Raw genomic sequence first — 17835 nt, forward strand, 5'->3', positions numbered from 1 at the left:
TACTCTGCTGAACCCTGTTTGGGGCACCGGATAGGGAAGATGTGGGGTGGGGGAAGCGAGGCCCAAAGCTATGCTGCTGCTGACCACATGAGCTGGGGGGGGGGGGGGGAATTTGCTTTGGATCCTGGGCTTGAAGATGCAATAGGAGTCACACCAGCAGCTGCAGGTCACAGGGAACCCACAATGCTCCTGATTTCCTGTGTTCCCAAGGATGGGTGTGCTTCTTCCTACCAGCTAACTCCCAGCTTCCAAGGTTATTATTGGCTGACAGCAATAATAATAACAACAGCAACTAACACTTATATAGGACCTTAGATCCATTAATTAGGTTCTTTACATACATTAACCATCCGAGGTAGGTACACTTATTGCTCCCATTTTATGGATGAGAAACTGAGGTATATAGATCATTCCAAGGCAGTATGTTCACAAGACTCCATCCTCTATGTTCTTCATCCTTACACCTTGGTGTCTTTTGAGCTTTAGGGGGAAAATGTCCCCCAAATGTCACTCTGTTGTAGGGATGTGGTCAGGAGAGGCGTCGGGGTAGACACTGGCCGGTGACCTGCCATCCTCCTGGCTGTCAGTCTGGCCTGCCCAGATGCACTAGGCTGACCCCTGACTGGGCAGAGTGGGAGGCCAAATGTGTGGGGGCAGGATGCATAGGGGCAGAGCCAGGGAGTGTCTCTGAGTGATCAGCCTCTCATGGGCCTGTCACCAGCTCCCTCTCTCCAAAGCCAAGCAATCCTGGGACAGCCAAACAGAGCTGCTACAGGATCTGTCTTTGGGTGGGGATATGAGGTCAGAGACGCCATCACCCAGAACCTTCTTCGTAGCCAGTCACCATTCCACACAACCGAGAGAGCGGGTGGGAGAAGAGGGACTCTGTGCTTCCCCTGTGACGAGACATGAACTCCCCATGCTCAGAAATGTGACAGGAGCACGAAATTGGCTGACGTGCAGCTCTGTCATTCTAAAATGATATGCAAATGCCATCCTTTCATCACGTCAGAAAAGAAAACAAAGAAAAACCCAGAGCACTAAAGGAGGTTAGACGGGAGTCCCCAATGATCCGGGCTCAGAGCCCCAAAGTGCTCAGATGCCTCAGACCTTGGACAGCAGCACACACTCCTGTCTCCCAACACCACCCCCGCGGCCCCCAAGATCTTATCCTCGGTGGCAAGCACCCCTCCTCCTTCCCGGCTCCTCCCTCCTTCGTCGACTCAGTCCCCTTCCCAAGGCCTTACCTGAGACGATAGTGTAGCCAATCCCCCGGGGACGTCCTTTATCCTGGTCAATGGCAGTGATAACTCGCACCGTTGTGCCCTGGGCAGGAGAGACGAGGAACCTGAGTTTGGTCACCCAGTCTCCGGGTGGCCATCTTTCTCTGTAGCTGTTCTGGCACCCACAGCTTCCCTCCCCAGGTGGACTCCTTGCTGCCAGGCCAGCCTAGGAAGTAGCTGCTGAGTGCTCAGGTCTCTGCTGTCCCCATCAACCTGGGGCCTTGGCAAACACCTCCAAGTCTCATGGAGAGGCCCAATCTTGATGTTCTCGTTCCCCCTTCCCCTCCCCATCCCCCCTATTCTGGTGTAACTACCCAGGAAAGAAGAGCATCCAGCTGGGGGACAAGAGATCTCATCTGTGTCTCAGTCACCCATCAAATTGCTGTGTGACCTCAGGTGGGTTGCTGCACCTTTCTAGTCTTAGTTGTCCAACCTTAATATGAGTAACAGCAGAAGCCCTGGGACCTCGCTTTCACTAGGACTTGAGTAAAGGAGAACATCGTGGATCAATTACTCTACTAATGAAATTATTATAAATCCTGAAAGTGAGTATCTCCAGGGATAACTCGGGGGGCCACCAGGGTCCTATGAACCACGCCCTCACCGGCACCACTACCGGCAGTCCCTGCCTCAAAAGGCTCTGCTCACACCCTGTTCATTCCCCCTGAAGCACTGGGGGAGGAGGGGCCAGCTTCTGAGACCACCGGGACGAGGACTCAGGGGTCCCTGCTCTTAGAGAGCGCACAGTCTATGGGAAGGGTCACGGACAGATTCACAGGCACTGCTATACACATCTAAGGGTGCTGAGATGCAGAAATGCACCTCAAAGTGCAGAAGTCCATCTGGAGGAGCTGGCAAAGGATTACACAGACAGCAGCCCTCTGATGGGTCACGGAGAATGCGTAGGAGTTTTCCAGGGAAAGAAAATGACGCAGAAGGCAAACGATACAGCAGGGGCAGAGAACTGGAGCTGTAAGACTGTCCAGAAAGAGATCCTGACATATAATGGGCACATTCAAATATCAGGTGATGGATTGGTTGGATGACCGAATACATGAACGTACAAAAGAGGATTCTCACTTCACCACCACCAGCACTTGCCAAATCGCCCCTTGCCCACAGCAACCTTCACCTTACTCTCCTGTCAACCAGCCACGCCTGTCTACCATGTCGGCCTGAGATTCTCACCTGGGCTACTGTTCTCCCTGGTTAATAATGGGCAGGACAGGGGCGCCTGGGTGGCTCAGTCAGTTAAGCGTCCGACTTCGGCTCAGGTCATGATCTCACGGTTCGTGGGTTCAAGCCCCACGTCAGGCTCGGTGCTGACAGCTCAGTCTGGAGCTCAGTCTGGAGCCTGCTTTGGATTCTCTGTCTCCCTCTCTCTTTGCCCCTCCCCCCCACTTGCACTCTGTCTCTCAAAAATAAATAAATGTTAAAAAGAAAAATAAAAACTAAGTAATGAGCAGGACAGCACTGTCCCCATCCCATAGGGAAATGTCAATCCTGGCATTTACATGTCTAATGATGAGCTCTTCTGGACTTGATACGCTGCCTCTCACCCATTTGCTGTTCATGAGAGTGAGAGGTCCACAGGGTGTGTGCTCTGAGCATCTTCTCCCGTGGAGGGAGACCTGTTCTCTGATGCAGACGCCCTCTGATGGGGAGGGCGGGGCCCCGGGAGCGGGAAGCCTCCATTCCAACTTCTTCTGCTCTCACTGCCAGACACAGAAGGGCAACCACCACCTCACCCACCCGGGGCAGAGCTGTCCCTGCACAGCTCTCTCTCCGTTCTCTCCTGGGCCCAGGTGTGCAGCACTCTGGGCTGAGGGAAGGTGAGACTGTTCCAGGAGAAACTTCTGGCAGAAACTTGGCTGCTGCCCCAAGGCCAAGGCCATGCAGGAAGCAGATGTGGCTCCTCCTTGGGGCCCCTCCCCTCTAGGAAGACAGACGACAGAGCTCTGACTACATCCCCTGGGGGAAAAGAGACTTAACAAAGTCAGAGAAAGACAGCATCAAATGAGCATCTCCCCAGGTGGGTTCCCAGGATCTGAAGGGGCCAGAGCCCAGGGGGCTCCAGCTACAGCAGGTGCTGTTCTTCCGCAAGCACCCACTCTGGACTGCTGCAAACGCCTGCTGCGTACGAACTCATCTTACCCTCACACCTACCCCAGAAGCCCCATTTTCCAGGCGAGGAAACTGAGGAACTCGAGTTAAATGGCCTTGCCATGGCCCAGTTGCAAGGAAGGAATGGTGAAGCCAGGGTTCAATGTCAGACACGTTGACTCCAAAATGCTCTTGCCCGCCAGGCAACACCGCCTCTCTACCAGCTTCTGTTATAATAATGCAAACTGTCATTGATGACAGTCCCTGCGATGTTGGCAGGCGCTAATCTAAGCACTTCACAAGCATTAGCTCATGTCGCATTTGGGACCGCATACCTGTCCCATCCTTCCCTGGGGCTTTAGCGTAGTCAAGGCTCCTAGAAGTTAGTAAAGAGGTTTAAAACACACACACACACACACACACACACACACACACACACAACCGCAACAACCACAACAACCCTGTTAACCTTTGCTCTCCTGGGCTTTCTAATCAGATGACAGACGCTTCTCCTGTAGCATCTGTTAATAGCCCCAGACCCAGGCATTTATTCGGGAGGCATTCATCAGACTTGCAGGGTCTACGCTAACCGCTAACCGCTCCCCCCAACATCACCCCCCAAAGGGCACTTTTGGGGATGTCTGCCCTTCTGGGGCCACCCCTCACATAGGAGGGGCCTGGGTTTGTCCTCAGGGGGAGGTCCCAACGGCGTGAGGCTCAGGTGCCGGGATGGGCTTTCTGGACGTGGGAACAACTCCCTCTTTTTCAGAGTGCCATGTGGCCTGGGCCCCAAATGTGTTCCAGTATGATATGGTCTCCAGGCAGCCCCTGGCCTGCTGAGGGCACAGACCAGCCTGCCAGGTAACTGTGCCCAGAGGTTACCAGAGCACCTTTCCGGAAAATCACTAACCAATAAACCCAAAGGGGCAGTTGCAGGCCCCCAGGCATACAACCTGGGAGTGGCTGGGCTGAGCTGGGCCTAGTGAGTCCCAGGAGGACTGAAAGGGGGCCAGTGGTGGCCGGTGCAAATATCGGACCTGGGGGCCAAGGAGTCTTCAGGCCTCAGAGCCCTGGGACCACCCCCCCCCCCCAAACACACACACGCACTCCCACCCTGGGCTGCCTCGAGTCCTCCTGGGCTGGTGGGGCCAGCAGGGCTCAGAGGGGCCAGCGGACAATCCAGAACGAGATGAGGAGGAGGCTGGCTCTCCCCCGAAAGGGCCACACCTGAGCTTCTGGGAAGTGAGATCCAACAGGCTCCTGACAAAGTTTGGGGTTTCATCTCTTTTTGGGTAAATAAATCCATTTTTAATAAAACCCTGAGCTTTTAATACAAGCGCAGCCACAAAGACTGGAAATGTTATAAGAAGGAATTAACGGGGAGGAATGGGGGCCCTGGGGATCCCACAACTCTTGTTTCAGAGTCTCCGTAATTATATTTTCAATATACTGAAACTTATTTCCAAAGACGAGGGGATGGAGAAGCAGCACGGCCCCTGCCTGCCCAGAGCCAGGCCCCTAACTGGCTGGCCTTCCATACGGGGGCGTGGTTGGCTGGGAGAGCAGGTGGGAAGGCCCGGGAGGGTCAGGGAAGGGACCATCGGGACGCGAGGCTCCTCCTGTCGCGGAACCCACCCTGTAAGGAGGAGACCTCCTGGGAAACGAGGCTCCCCTGAGAAGCTAAGGGGGCATAGGCCTCCAGGGCCCTGGTTCCTTGTGGTGGGAAGAGCAGTATGGTGAGGGGGTTAGGGGCTTGACTGTCTGGGCTGCGAATCCTTTGCGTGAGTTACTTGATCTCTCGCTGCCTTGTTTTCCCCAGTCTATAAAATGGGTATAATAACAGCATCCACCCCTGAGCAACTGATATTTGTAAAGCGCTTGGAGCCGTACCTACTACACAGAGCAAATGCTGTAAAAGTGATTGTCACTGTCCCCTGAGACCGTGTGAGCATGTGATACAGGCGAAGTTGCCTCTCCCTAGACAGTGCCTGCGCGTGATATTCCAAAGAACTTCGGCACATTTGGCCTCCTCAGCATGCCAGAATCACACTAGGCATCCTATGGGCAAGGGGTTTTCTAGGTATCATACAGAGAGAGCAGCTAACGGCCCAGGCAGAGCGGGCACTGGTTAAACGCTACTCTGTGCCACGGACTAGGCTGGGCGCCAACAGCCTTGCCCTCACGTTTCCCTCACAAGCCCCAACACGGGCAGATGTGTGAGAAAACGGGGGCTCAGAGGTTCCAGAATTGGTTTCAAGCCACAAAGCATGGGGAGCGGGTGGGGTGCGGAGGGCTGTGCTGAGGTGGGTCTGGGGGATGCCACTGCTCTCTGGCAGAAGTGACAGGCCCGGGGCTGTGTGCCCAGGAAGGGTGCCAAAGCCAGGGGTGGGGGAGGGGTGCAAGACAGCCCATGCCTCCGAGGTCTGGCTACTGGTGGGGAAGTCGGGGCACAGCTGAGAGGAGCTCAGACTTCTCTAGAAGGAACTCGGGTCTCCCTTCTACGGCCTGCCTTTTCCAAAGCATCCGGCCAGGGTGGGAGTTGGGGCTGTGACCTGGCAGGCTCTGCCGGGGCCTCAGGGGGAGGGGGGCTCCCAGCCCACCTCTCTCCCCTGGGACTGCCCTCCCATTTCCATGACAGGATTAGGGACTTGAAAGGTGGACACAGTTTGCTTCAGGAGGTGGGAGGCGCCTCTGCGGGGAGGGGGCCAGTGGGGGCTGCAGGGGACTTCCGACAGGAGCTGCCGCAGCAGATTCTGAGGCAGAAAATCCTATTTCTCACTCCTTAATTCCAGTCAATTCCAGTCAAAGGGCTGATAGGCATCAGCTGGCAGTAATTTGTGCAGTTTATCCGCTCTTTTCACCTTCTATCGGTCCTTCACTGACGGGCAGGCCGACATGCCGCCGCTCGAGTGAGGAAATTAAAATTTGATGCAATAATCCCAAATAAGAAGGATTTTATTAGGTAATATATACACTTTAGATGAGGCATGCTGGCCCGATACACTGATAGAGAGAGGCATACATGCTGGGAGCCGCAGATAAAGAGGAGTGAGGCAGAGTGGGCCGGGGTCCGAATGGAGGCCCTGGGCCTCCAGAGGCAAGGCTGGGTGTAGGGCTGCCTGGGTCCTCGGGTGGAGGAAGCTGAGCCGGCCACAGTGCTCCCTGGCCCTGGCCGGCCTGGGAAGTACTGAGTTAAGTCAGGATTCCATGCTGTGAAGGGACATGCAGGGCTCAGATCAAGGCATGGAAACCGATTAGAAGCCTGGGAAAATCAGGCTTGGAGAATATGGGAATCGGCCTGCAGCAGAAAAAGCTGTGCTAGGGACACAGAAATGACAGTGCTCCTTTTAAGTGCGGGGACAGGGCGGAGAGGGCGAGGTCTGTGCACACGAGAAGGCTCTGTGGGTGCCCGGGAGAGTCTGAAACCTCCCACTTACTTCCTCGTCTGGCTCCCCTGAACCCAGTCATGACCTAAGTGGTGGGGCTCAGATCTGCTCCCTGGGAGCTCCTGTGGCATTAGCTTCAGTGGGCTCATGGTGCCAAAGCGGCAACCGACTCACAACTGGCGTGACTGAATGCCTTGCTGGATACTCTACACAAGCATGCAACCACCGATCCTTAAAACCCTCAGGGGAGGCAGAGTGCAGACGTGACCAGTGAGGAGCCGTCCAAAGCGTGTGTGGTTTGGCCAAGGAGGGTGCAGGGACCTGCTCCGAGTTTCTCAGGCTGCCTGGTGGCCATCACACCCTCACTCCAACCAACAGGTTGGCTCTGAGCATCTTCGCCACACTCCGCCCTGGGCATGAGGCCCTGGCAGACACCCCCCCCCCCCCCCCCCCCCCCCCCCCCCCCCCCCCCCCCCCCCCCCCCCCCCCCCCCCCCCCCCCCGCCCGTCCCCGGGAGCCTGAGACCAGCTCCCAGAGACTCAGGTACCTTGACTACCAGGAGCTCCAAAGTAACCCACTCACACGTCGGTCAACATTACAGGTGCAACTATAATTCCGTGGTAAATTATGCAACATGGGGAACGCTGAGGGGAAAGAAATGGCTGGCTATGTCTGCGGGCTGGTGAGGATAAAGCCAGGGGGAAAAAAAATCAAAGAAAGGTGGCCGGTGTGAGCTGGGAACCAGAAGAAGGGCGGATTTTATGCTGGTGGTAGGAGTGACCTTAAGGGGTGAAGAGGATGGATGGCAGGAAGGTGGGAAGGCTGGTCTGGCCGGACGTCGTGCGTTCCTTTGCTCATTCGTTTGTTTGTTCCTTCCACAAACATATCCTTAGCACCCCTGATTTGCGATGCCCCCAATAGACCCAGCCCCTGCCCAACTACGCTTCTGGCCAGCAGGAAAGCAGAGGCTGAACCAGCTGTCCAAGAGCGCTGAGTGCTAAGAAAGGGATGTGCAGGGGCCAGGAACAGTTGGAAGGGCCCCTCTCCTCTGAAAGGTCAGGGAAGACCTCCCTGGGCTGAGGTGTGCGGGTAGCAGAGGGACTTTGGAAAGAGATAGCCTTTAGCCTCAAAGGCTAGAGGTCCTGCTGTCCATGGACCACTTAGAAAGAGAAGGTGAGGATGGGGAGGCATTAAGATCTCCTCCTCCACCCTGCAGCAAGAGACTAAAAAGGATCTTGCCTGTTAGATCCTCCAGCCCATATCAGGCCCCAAAAAGGATGTGGCTACCCCACACACACCTGGAAATTGAAACAGAGTGCTTCAAGGATGCCATGGTCAGAATGGACCACAACCTCCAAAGTGGAGGTCAGGCTTCCCTGGCCTGTGGTGGTCTATAGGTACAGTCTGCAGCCCGGTCAAGGGAAGCCTACCTCTCACTGATACCCAATCCTGTGAGCCCGTGTAGGTGGGTGCCCTGCTTTGCTCTCCAAGTTGTGCGTCTCTCCTGTAAGCATACTGAGTCCCCCAAAAGGAAAAGCACACTTTTCTTTCCACAAGAGAAGCTTCCCCAAGCTGTATGTCCAGTGTGGCAGCAGCCGAGAGGAGCCAGCTTTTCTTAATTTAGGAGCCCAGTGTGTGTGTTTCAGTCTAGTTTGCACCAAAGCACGGATGACTCCCGGGCAAGGGATGGGTGGGCGAAGCTGCCCACTCCAAGCCCCGGCCAAGCGGGTAGTAGCACGTTTGGGTCTCGAAGATCTCCAGTCGTGACTGACTGAACCACAGGCAGACCAAGCGCCCAAGGGCAGCCAATCTACAGGCTGGCTGGAGATCTATGACCGTGTGACACGGCACAAAATCGTGAGCACAACCAATCAGATGCCTCTTTGGAAACCTTGGACTTGAGACCGTTAGGAGGGGTGGCCAGAGCTGTGTACTCTCAGAGAAGAGCCAAGCCCGGGAGGGCTGGGGAGTGGGGGGCAACCTGCCACCATCTTGGGCAGCCATTGGTTGGCTAGGAGAGGCAGACTGGCTCATGGGGAATGTGGCTGAGCCCATATCTGTTTTGGTGCGCGTGGCTGAGTCCAAATCTGCTCTCCAGGCCAGGCTGGTTCCACTGGCACCCTGTTATCCCACATAAATCTCTGTGAACTGCTCCCATTTGTTTACACTAGTAAGTCTTTGTTTTTTGCTTCTTGGAGCCCCCTGGGGATGAAGCGAGGGGATGAGGACATGGGGTGCAGTATGAAGAAGGGAGCTGGGTTTTCACTGGGCTGAAATACCCATCACTGACATGCATAGCGATTGAGGAGAATAAGGAATGCTGAGGAAGGGCCTGTCCTACCAAACAGGTCCCCTGGCCCTAAAGGAAGCTCAGAGGGAAGTCCCACAGAGCTGGGGCGCATCTTACCGGAGGAGAATGCTCATAGATGTTAGTGCTATAAGGCAGGTTGATGAAGATGGGGTCCATGTCCTGGACATCTGTGATGATGATGGCCAAGTTGGCCAGGGTGGACAGAGGCCTGGTCTTGTCTTGATCCTTAGAAGACAAAGAATACAAAGCCTTAGGTTGTGACATTGTTCACACACACACACACACACACCTGCACACACAACACCGTGTGCACAAACATGTGTGCCTATGTACACACGTGCTCCCGCACTCCTGCGCAAAGATCCTTGGTACACAGGAGTTCAAGAACTCTAAGCACCCACAGTGATCTCTGACCTGTGCAGGAAAACGTAAACAGGGCCCCCCAAGGCCCAGTAGACAGCGGCTTATCCAATGTCACCGAGCGGGACTAGGGTAGAGCCAGATCTCCTGTCCCCAGCCCAGCCTAGCCCTGATCATCTCAAGGGTGGGATGACTGGCTTGGGGTGAAGAGCTAGCGCTGTCCTTAGCGACTTCTCTCGATTCAGGCAGAGGCCCTGGCCATGCCCACTTCCTGTCCCCTCTCATCCCAGGGCAGCAAGGGAATGACCAGGATGGACGTTCCTCAGAAAAAAGGCTCTCTCACAGGAGAGGGGGCTACTCTGAGACTCCCCCCCCCTCGCCAGGGGCCCTGTCTGCACCCAGGGTTTACTGGTAGAGCAACTTTTCTGATAGAACCAGCAGGGGGCGCTCTGGGGCCTGTGCCATTTGGGGGGCTCCAGGAAGAAATCTGAGAGGTCATGCAGGCCATCCCTCTGTGGCCAGGCAGGCCATGTTTAAACCCTCCTAGTCAAATGCCAATTTAGTTTTATGAAAGCTCACCAAGAAAAGAAATCAGACACACATCTTCTATTACCCCCAAACACACAGCCCACCATGATAAACTGATTAAATAGCCCACGGCTATCGAATAACAACAGGTAAGAGCAACAGAAAAGACCTGCTGAATGCAGATTTCATACGAGGCACTGAGCTAGCACCTTGTCTGCTTTTGCAGATACTATGTGCTTTTGCAGATACTATGTGCCCATCATTCAGATGTGTTCACCGAGTCACAGAGGTTAAGTAACTTGCCCAGAGTCATGCAGATGGTACATGTGTAGCCAAGACTCAAACTCAGATCCTTTTGCAAAACGAACCTGCCCTGTTTTGATCTGGGGCCCAGACATCATCTCAGTCACTGACTTGCTGGGTCACTGTGAATAAATTCTCTTTCTTCTCGGGGCCTCGATTTCCTTCTCTGTGTGACGAAGGGGCTCACCACAACCTCCATGGACCCTCGGGCCTGTAAATTCTCTGGTCTGGGATTTGAGAGTGACTGTCCTCTGATTAGGTCTCCCTCAGTCTGGGGTGACCCGAGCGATACAAAGCATCCCCTCGATTCCAGTTCAACAAGCTTTGGGGAGGAGGGCAGGCTGTCCTAAGAGTCCTCAGGGACAGCCCCGGAGAGGGTGAGGGACTTTGGGGATGGGGGGTGGGTGCAGTCGGGTAGGGGAGAGCCTGGACACAGGAGGCGCTGGGCAGCAGGTCCGCCAGGGAGATGGCTTTCCAGGCTCCAAGACAATGGAACCCACAGCCCAGGCTCGGGGGCTGCCCGTGGCAAGAGCTTTCCACCAGGGACCTGGACAGCCAGGCAGACAGGGCCAGAGTGGGAGGGACAGAAAGGCCCGTGACCTTTTCTGAGCAGGGGAGGCCAGTGATTCTCATTTGCCATTAGCCGTCTTCTGGGGGCAGCCGGCTTTGTCCCTCCCCTCCATCCCAGTCTTGGGGCCACAGCCTTGCCACCGCCACAGATGCCCCCATCCAGCCCACCTCGGACTCCACGCTGGGGAACAGGGACGGCAGAGGGCACACTGGCAGGCAGGTACCTTGCTGGGCTCCCGGCTGCCGCTCTGGGGCCTGCAGCTCTCACAGCTGTTTCCAGGGAAGTCCTCACATTTCCCCACCTGTGCCCACCCAGGGGTGGCTGGGACCCCACGATGCTCCCTTCGATGCTGCCCAGGAGACTCTCCTTGGGCAACGCCCAGCAGCCAAGGGCACAGCACGGGTCCTGGGGGGAGGGGGGCTGTGTTTCCTTCAGGTGGAGGCACCGTCAACACTGAAGGGCTTCTCTGTATCTACTGCCTCAGGGTCTGATGTGGGGAGATTAACAGCAATTTAACTGTATTCACCATCTCAGCTTGAGCCCGGGCCTCTTGACAGGCTGGGCCACCCAGATCTGAGCCTAAGCCCAGCTCTGGTCTCTTCCCCACCGGCCCAAAACCATTTTTACAGAAGACGGAAATTACTCCACAGACACAGGTTCGTAAGCAAGAAAGAGACTGAGCATCTGCACATTCCTGGGCACCACTGTGTATGCAAACTGCAAGTGGCGCGAGGGCCACCACGGCTGGGGGCGGGGGGTGTCAAGGGAGCACGCAAGGGTGCAGGTCTGTGCACAAAGCAGACTGCACTTCTGCAAGCCCTGTTGGTCCCAGAAGTCAGGCTTACAAAGGGCAGCACACACGACCGCCCAGGCAACTACTACTCAACCAGGGGAGAAGGGAAGAATGTGAAGGTCACCTGCCATGGGCTCCCCAGAAAAAGAGTACATTTCCTGGTTCTGGGGGCCCCTCTCCACCTTGCCCAAGCCTGGGAGAGCCCCATCTTTCAGACGGGACCCTTGACCTGGCCCATCCCCAGGGGCTGGCGGCCCCCACTGCAGCGACACAGGGCCAGAGGATGTATGTCAGGCAAATGGGTCCAAAAGGGTGAAGGGGGGCTGCAATCATTTGTTTCACTCTTGGCCTGAACTTTGTAAAGAGAAATGGAAGGGACGAGAGGCCAGCTCTTGCCCTGCAGCCTGCTGACGGCTCTGGCTGTGCCTGGAGACAGAGGCAGCAGCAGGCAGAGACGGGAGCTCAGGGGACGGAGCCTACTTAGGGTGTGACTTGCTTGTCCCTCGGGGGCCCTCCGGAACAGCAGGCGACAGAGGCCGAGTGACTGTGATGTTCTGGAAACTCAGAAACCTCTGGCCATTGGGCCCTGGACTGGTGTCAGATAAGCCACGTTTGAGTTCCTGCTCCCCGGACTCATTGGCTTGTGAGTCTCAACAGTGTCAGCCATACAATGGGACCATTATTCTCTCTCTCCTTGTCTCCTCACTAACTGAACCTGCAGTCCCCAGGCCCCAGCATGGGGCTTGGCACACACAGTGTGCCCTACTCAGGATGCATGTTGGGTGATGTCAGGACATAGCTGGGTTGCCGCCTCTGTCTGATGTTCCAGAGAGCAAGGGGACACCCCACACCATGAATGTCTTGTGGGCTCTGGAGTGCAGCTGCTGAGTCACCACGGTCACCTGGATTGCTCCTGTGCCTCAGTTTCTTCATCTGTAAAATGGGCACCTTGATATTACTCATGAGCTAGGGCTGTCGTGGGGATTCCTGGAGATAATCCATCTGAGTGCTCAGCACAGCACCGCTCTTGTTCCTACTATGACCAATGCCAGCGTCACTTTGAGCCCTGACCAGCAGGGAAGGACGCTGATGTTCCGTCGCTCCCCCCGGGGTGGGAGGAGGCAGACGCTCCGTGTGGGACTCACCGTGGCGTTGACAGTGAGCTGGTAGGCCTGCGTCGTTTCGTAGTCCAGCTCCCGGACCACCGTGACAATGCCGCGGGCGCTGTCGATGGCGAAGAACAGGGAAGGGGGCTGGAAGGAGTAGAGGACGCTGCCGCCCGCGCCCAGGTCGGGGTCCGTGGCATTCACAATGAAGATGGGCGTCCCCACCGGCGTGTTCTGGGGGTGAAGCAAAGCAAACAAAAGGCTGAGTAGTGCTCGGAGCAGCTGCCTTCGTTGGCGGCTATTCCCCCAAAGCCAGTAACCACGTTCCCTCCAGCCAACCAGACCCGCAGCTTTGTCATTTTTATTCTAAGAGGGTTCAGAGGAATTTGAAATGCAGTATCTATTTTATTTTCCCTTTTTTTGATGGCCTCCTGGGGGCTGTAACAGCACCCGTTCTAAAGATGATCTGCTTATCCTGGAGTTCTGGATGAGGGCCCTGAAGTCCCCAAACCCCTGTTTCTTGGCGGTGCTGACTCCTCTGTTGAGCGCCCCATGGCCTCGGGCCCAGGCTGCTCAGTGGGGCACCCGGAAGTCAGCGTGTTGGGAGGTTCAAGGGCAGGTCGCTGAGAAGGGTGTACTACAGGCAGGTGGCAGGGGGCCCTGAGGGCTTCGCCTGGCAGCACGGAGGTTGCTTGGATTGCCCTGGTGTAGGGCATCCCCAGGCTGTCCCTGGGCCGTGGCAGCATGCCACGAGAGGCCCACAAGAGCCATCCAATGTTACTACCTCCTGGAAGCCTGCCATGATTTTCTCTTCTATACACTATGCACACACTCCTGCCCTTTTCTGACTTGGGGTCTCTGGTGAAATTTTGCATCCTTACTGAATCTTCTAGAACCTGAAGGCAGGTCAGCTCCGCCCATGCCCCCACCCTCCACCCTGGTTCCCACGTCACCCTGGCATTTTTCACCATCCGCATATCTGCTATCTTCCCCCACAGGACGTGTGCTCCATGAAAGCCACGGGGCTCTGCTGCTTGCCTAGCACTGTGCCTGGCACGTGGGGGGGGGGTGTTCCAGCTACATCCTCTCTGACGACACGAATGAGTCGCTCAGGCAGTGCTCGGCATACCCTCGGGACCTGTCTGCATCTCTGCCCGACTGTCAGCTCTCATCGCCGCCGCGCCCACCACGGTGCCTGGCACACAGGCCACGCTGGCCAAATGCGGGGCGAAGGATTCATAATTTAGTGAGCTCTGGGCACATCTGAAGATAGGCAAGCTAAGGAGGCTCTTCGCACAGACAAAAGGGTGAAAACAATCCCTGTTCCCTTTGACTGTTATGCCAGGTCCTGTGCTGTGGGCTGGGTCTGTCGGCTCTGTAACAAGTGGCTTTCTAGGGGGCAGCTAGTATCCGGTTTTGGAAAAGGAAGCTAAGGCTCAGAAGGGTGAAGTAACTCGCCCAAGTCACACAGCTAGGCAGTGGTAGAAAGCAGTCGGATTCTAAGCCAATGAGCTTCAGCTCTATGCTAACGACTTCTCTAAAACACTGAAGCCCATTCCCCTCCTAACTCCTCTGGATGATGTGGAGGTCATCTGCCAAGGCGAGAGATGGCTCCTAGCCAGGGGTGTGGGACCAGCCCGTCAGCTCCCTGAGGGCAAAGGCAGTATTCCTGGTCCTGCGTGTTTTCCTGCACTGGGATAATGACTTGGTCCCTTCTGACACCTGTAGGGCTCCTTTCAAGGAAGGCATTCACGTTGCTGCCTCCGGCCTGTGCTGCTGGCCATGACTTGGGCCCTGTGTCACCGCTTTGTACCACTCTCACTGGGGCATGCCGGCCTCCCTTCCCCGGGACTATCTGCTTGAGGGAAGAACATTCTTTATAAGACCCCGGGTGAGGCTGGAAAGGGCCTCTGGAGAGCAATGCTATGGGGCTGCCGTTGTGTCTTCCTGAGTGTGCTGATTCTCCCCCGTCACTAAGCAAGTGTCAGGCTGAATGCACAGGCTCATAGCCTGTTCTTGTCCCGCCAGCACGGAGCACAGGAGGCAGACAGGGAGGCCCCTCTCCTCCACACCATCCATGACTCCCCATTGCCCCTTTGCGTAGGATACAGGCCCTCAGGGTCCAGCCCTGTCTCCTCCTCCACATTTTATTTCCTGGAAGGCACCCCTTCTTGGCCTTTAGCTAAGATCCTGTGTAGCATCTATTCTTATCAGGTTAATATTTCTTGGTAGGGAGAGCCATTTGTACTTTTCAAACCCAGCAGGCTGCCTCACACCTTGGAGCTGCTGAACCTCCTTTTCCTTTGCTAAGGCTTCCCCTCCTCAGCTCGGTGGCTTGGAAAACAGATACTCTCTTTCCCTCCAGAAGAGCATCAAGTGTGCAAGGCGGCAGAGCGGACAGGTGCTAAGGTTTCAGGGATCGACAGACCTCTGTTGGAACGCCAGCCTCGCTGTGTGTCTTCGGGTTACTTAATCTTTCTGATCCTTAATCCCCTCTCTGTCCACCGAAGTCAATAATATCCCCTAGGGTTAGTGTGAAGAGCACACGAGCTCAGGAGTGCAAATTTCCCAGCATATAATAAGTGCTTAGAGGTCGGCAGTTGTGATTTTGTCATCCGGTGCCTTCCAGAGGACTTACAGACAAGAATGCCTTCAAGGGGAGGGCAGGCAGGTGTCAAGAAGCACGATGAATATTGATAACACCGTGCTGGACTGTACCCCGCAGATGCACGGAGTACCCTGCTCTGTCTCCCCTTCCCTGCCCACCCAGGGGGACCTCAGGGGACTGCATCCATCCCCAGGCTCCCTTGCAGGCTGGCTTCTGCCAGGGGGAGGTGCTGGAAGGAGTCTGGGAAAGAGGCAGGTGGAGAAGGAGTCTGGGGAATTACTTTTCCGCTCCCTCCAGCTCCAGGCCAGTAGGCCCCCGCCCTGGCCCTGGCTGCAGCCTTCAGTGGGGGTCCAGGCAGGCAGCACCATCCCCTCCCTTTCTCCCTGCAGCCCTAAGAGCTGCTGCTGGTCCCACGTGCCTCAACAGCCCTTAATGCCCCCTCGCCCTGCCCACCCTCTGTAAGCTGTCTCTTCCTTGAAATTGGAACGGAGATGAACTGTTCCCTGGGGACCTTGTAGATACAGGCACTCTGCACACGCATACCGGGGAGTCTGAAGGTCCCCTGGCATGGGCTCGGTGGAGCCGCTCCCCGCCTGCACGTGCCACCACAATGGCACGGGGCTCGAGGAGATCTTTACAAGCCTCCCAGCTAAACTACAGTTCTCCCTCCAGATCCAACGTGCACGGCACACGCGAGCACCGGAGCCAGCCCCACACTCCAGAACGAGCCATCCGTCGGGGCCTGTGGGTTCTGCCACGAGAGGGAGGGACATGTTCGGATCACAGAGCAGCCAGCCCCCCTCCCCCGCGAGGCAGCTAGACAGCACTTCAGAGCACACCCCTTGTGGAGCCAGCAGCGCCCAGAGGGGAGGGACGGCTCCCTCTAGAATGTCAGCTCTCCAGTCCCCTGCCTCAGGGAGGAGGGGACATTTCTTCACCCGCGCATCCCTCCTGTCCGGGGCAAAGGCTCTCTGGGCAACTGATCAGAGGATTTAAAAGCAAGACCCAAGAAGACAGGGGAAAGGGGGAAAAAGAAGGAATGGCCCTGTGTCTGACCTTGTTAGATTATGTTTCATGCCCTGCAGTGAAAACCCATTTAATTTCTGCATAACTTAGAAAAGGTTTTAAACGGGCCTGGCAAAGAGCCATTCTTATACTTAGAAGGGACAAGCCATTGGAGGGAGAAGAATGCTGACTTCCTACATTTTAGGTCCTGGGCGCCATGCTCCATCAGGGAAATGGGGGGGGTTGCTCATCAGTGCATACACGGGGGGCTTATCCAAGCACTCAGCTGCTATTTCATGCAAATGTGCAGATGTGCCCCCTTTAAAGGTCTACTCCTTCTATGCAGACAGATTCCCTCTAGGAGGCCAGGGGCACCTGGGCTTCTAAGCAGACAGTAGAAACTTGGTGACTCAGAGCAGTAATGCGGAGTCAGACCCACCCCTCAAGTTTGAGTCCCAGACTTTCCACTTATTGGCTGAAGACCTCAAACTTATGCCATTGAGCTTACTCTTTTGGCCTCTGTGTCTCTGTATAAGGTAAAATGTAATAATGGAGCCGTTAACAGTTCCTACCTCCAGGGGTGTGAGAAAGAATTATGGGAGACAAGGTGTGAGAAAAAAACAAAAAACCCAAAAACTTCTCGCTGAGCCAGGCACACGGCGATATTGAACAATACTCAATAAATGGTTGTTGCAATTATTATTATGGCAATAAAATACCATCACAAGCAGGGTGAGATGAGCTCTATTTAAAAGGGGGTATTAAAAACAGCCAATCAATCTCTTTATCATCAACTTCAACAAACAGGCATTTTAAAATGCAGAAAGAGAACATCTTCATTGAGTGGTTCATGGCTGCTGCACACAGGTTCAGGGTGGGAAAACCTCTGGAGACCCTCCCCAGTGGGTCTGGGGGGGCCTGGGAGAGGAGGGCTGGGTTTGAGGAAGGTGTGGGAGGGTGCCTGAACACGAGGCCAGGCCTGATCGTGCATCACTCAAGGATGGCTTGCATGTAGGAGCAGGAAGGAGCCTTGGGGATTATCCAGTCCAGTCTCCCCAAGTTACTGATGATAAAAGTGAGGGGCTGTGCCTTGCTGTAGGCCCCACAGGTGTGAACGGCAGAGCCACAACTGGAAATATGATGCCTCGACTCCCATTCGGCACTTTACTTGCCCAGAGATGCCACCCACTGCCTCCCTGCCCACACTTCTTCCAAGTAAAGATGCTCTTTGGACCCACAGTTCTGCTCAAGGGGAGGGACGCAGGCAGCCAAGTCTGTACCAGCGACTTCAGACCTAGGCCACATCTGATTGGTCAGATTTAGTCACCTGACTCAAATAGGCCAATCAGATGGGGCCTTGCCAGTTAACACCAGTTTTCTGCACACCCCTGACAAAGGCTCTTGCTGTGTGTTAGGGCTGCAGTGGGCACCATGGAAAGCAGAACGCCATGCAGAAGCCACAGTGACCAGGCAGCAGA

At 55.6% G+C, this 17835-nt stretch overlaps 1 protein-coding gene across 1 annotated transcript in view; it reads right to left on the bottom strand.

Annotated features, from left to right (window-relative positions):
• Positions 1 to 17835, bottom strand: part of LOC120247574 (cadherin-23-like) — a 318028-nt gene that overhangs the window by 126708 nt on the left and 173485 nt on the right. Inside the window, exons 7-9 of the mRNA XM_039255551.1 lie at positions 12784 to 12978; positions 9180 to 9308; positions 1248 to 1326 (exon numbers count right to left, since the gene is read on the bottom strand). Coding sequence (XP_039111482.1) covers positions 1248 to 1326; positions 9180 to 9308; positions 12784 to 12978 — 403 coding nt within the window. The remainder of the gene's footprint in view (positions 1 to 1247; positions 1327 to 9179; positions 9309 to 12783; positions 12979 to 17835) is intronic.

The sequence above is a fragment of the Hyaena hyaena genome, unplaced genomic scaffold, assembly GCF_003009895.1.
Source record: "Hyaena hyaena isolate Hyena2069 unplaced genomic scaffold, ASM300989v1 scaffold_531, whole genome shotgun sequence".
NCBI lineage: Eukaryota > Metazoa > Chordata > Mammalia > Carnivora > Hyaenidae > Hyaena > Hyaena hyaena.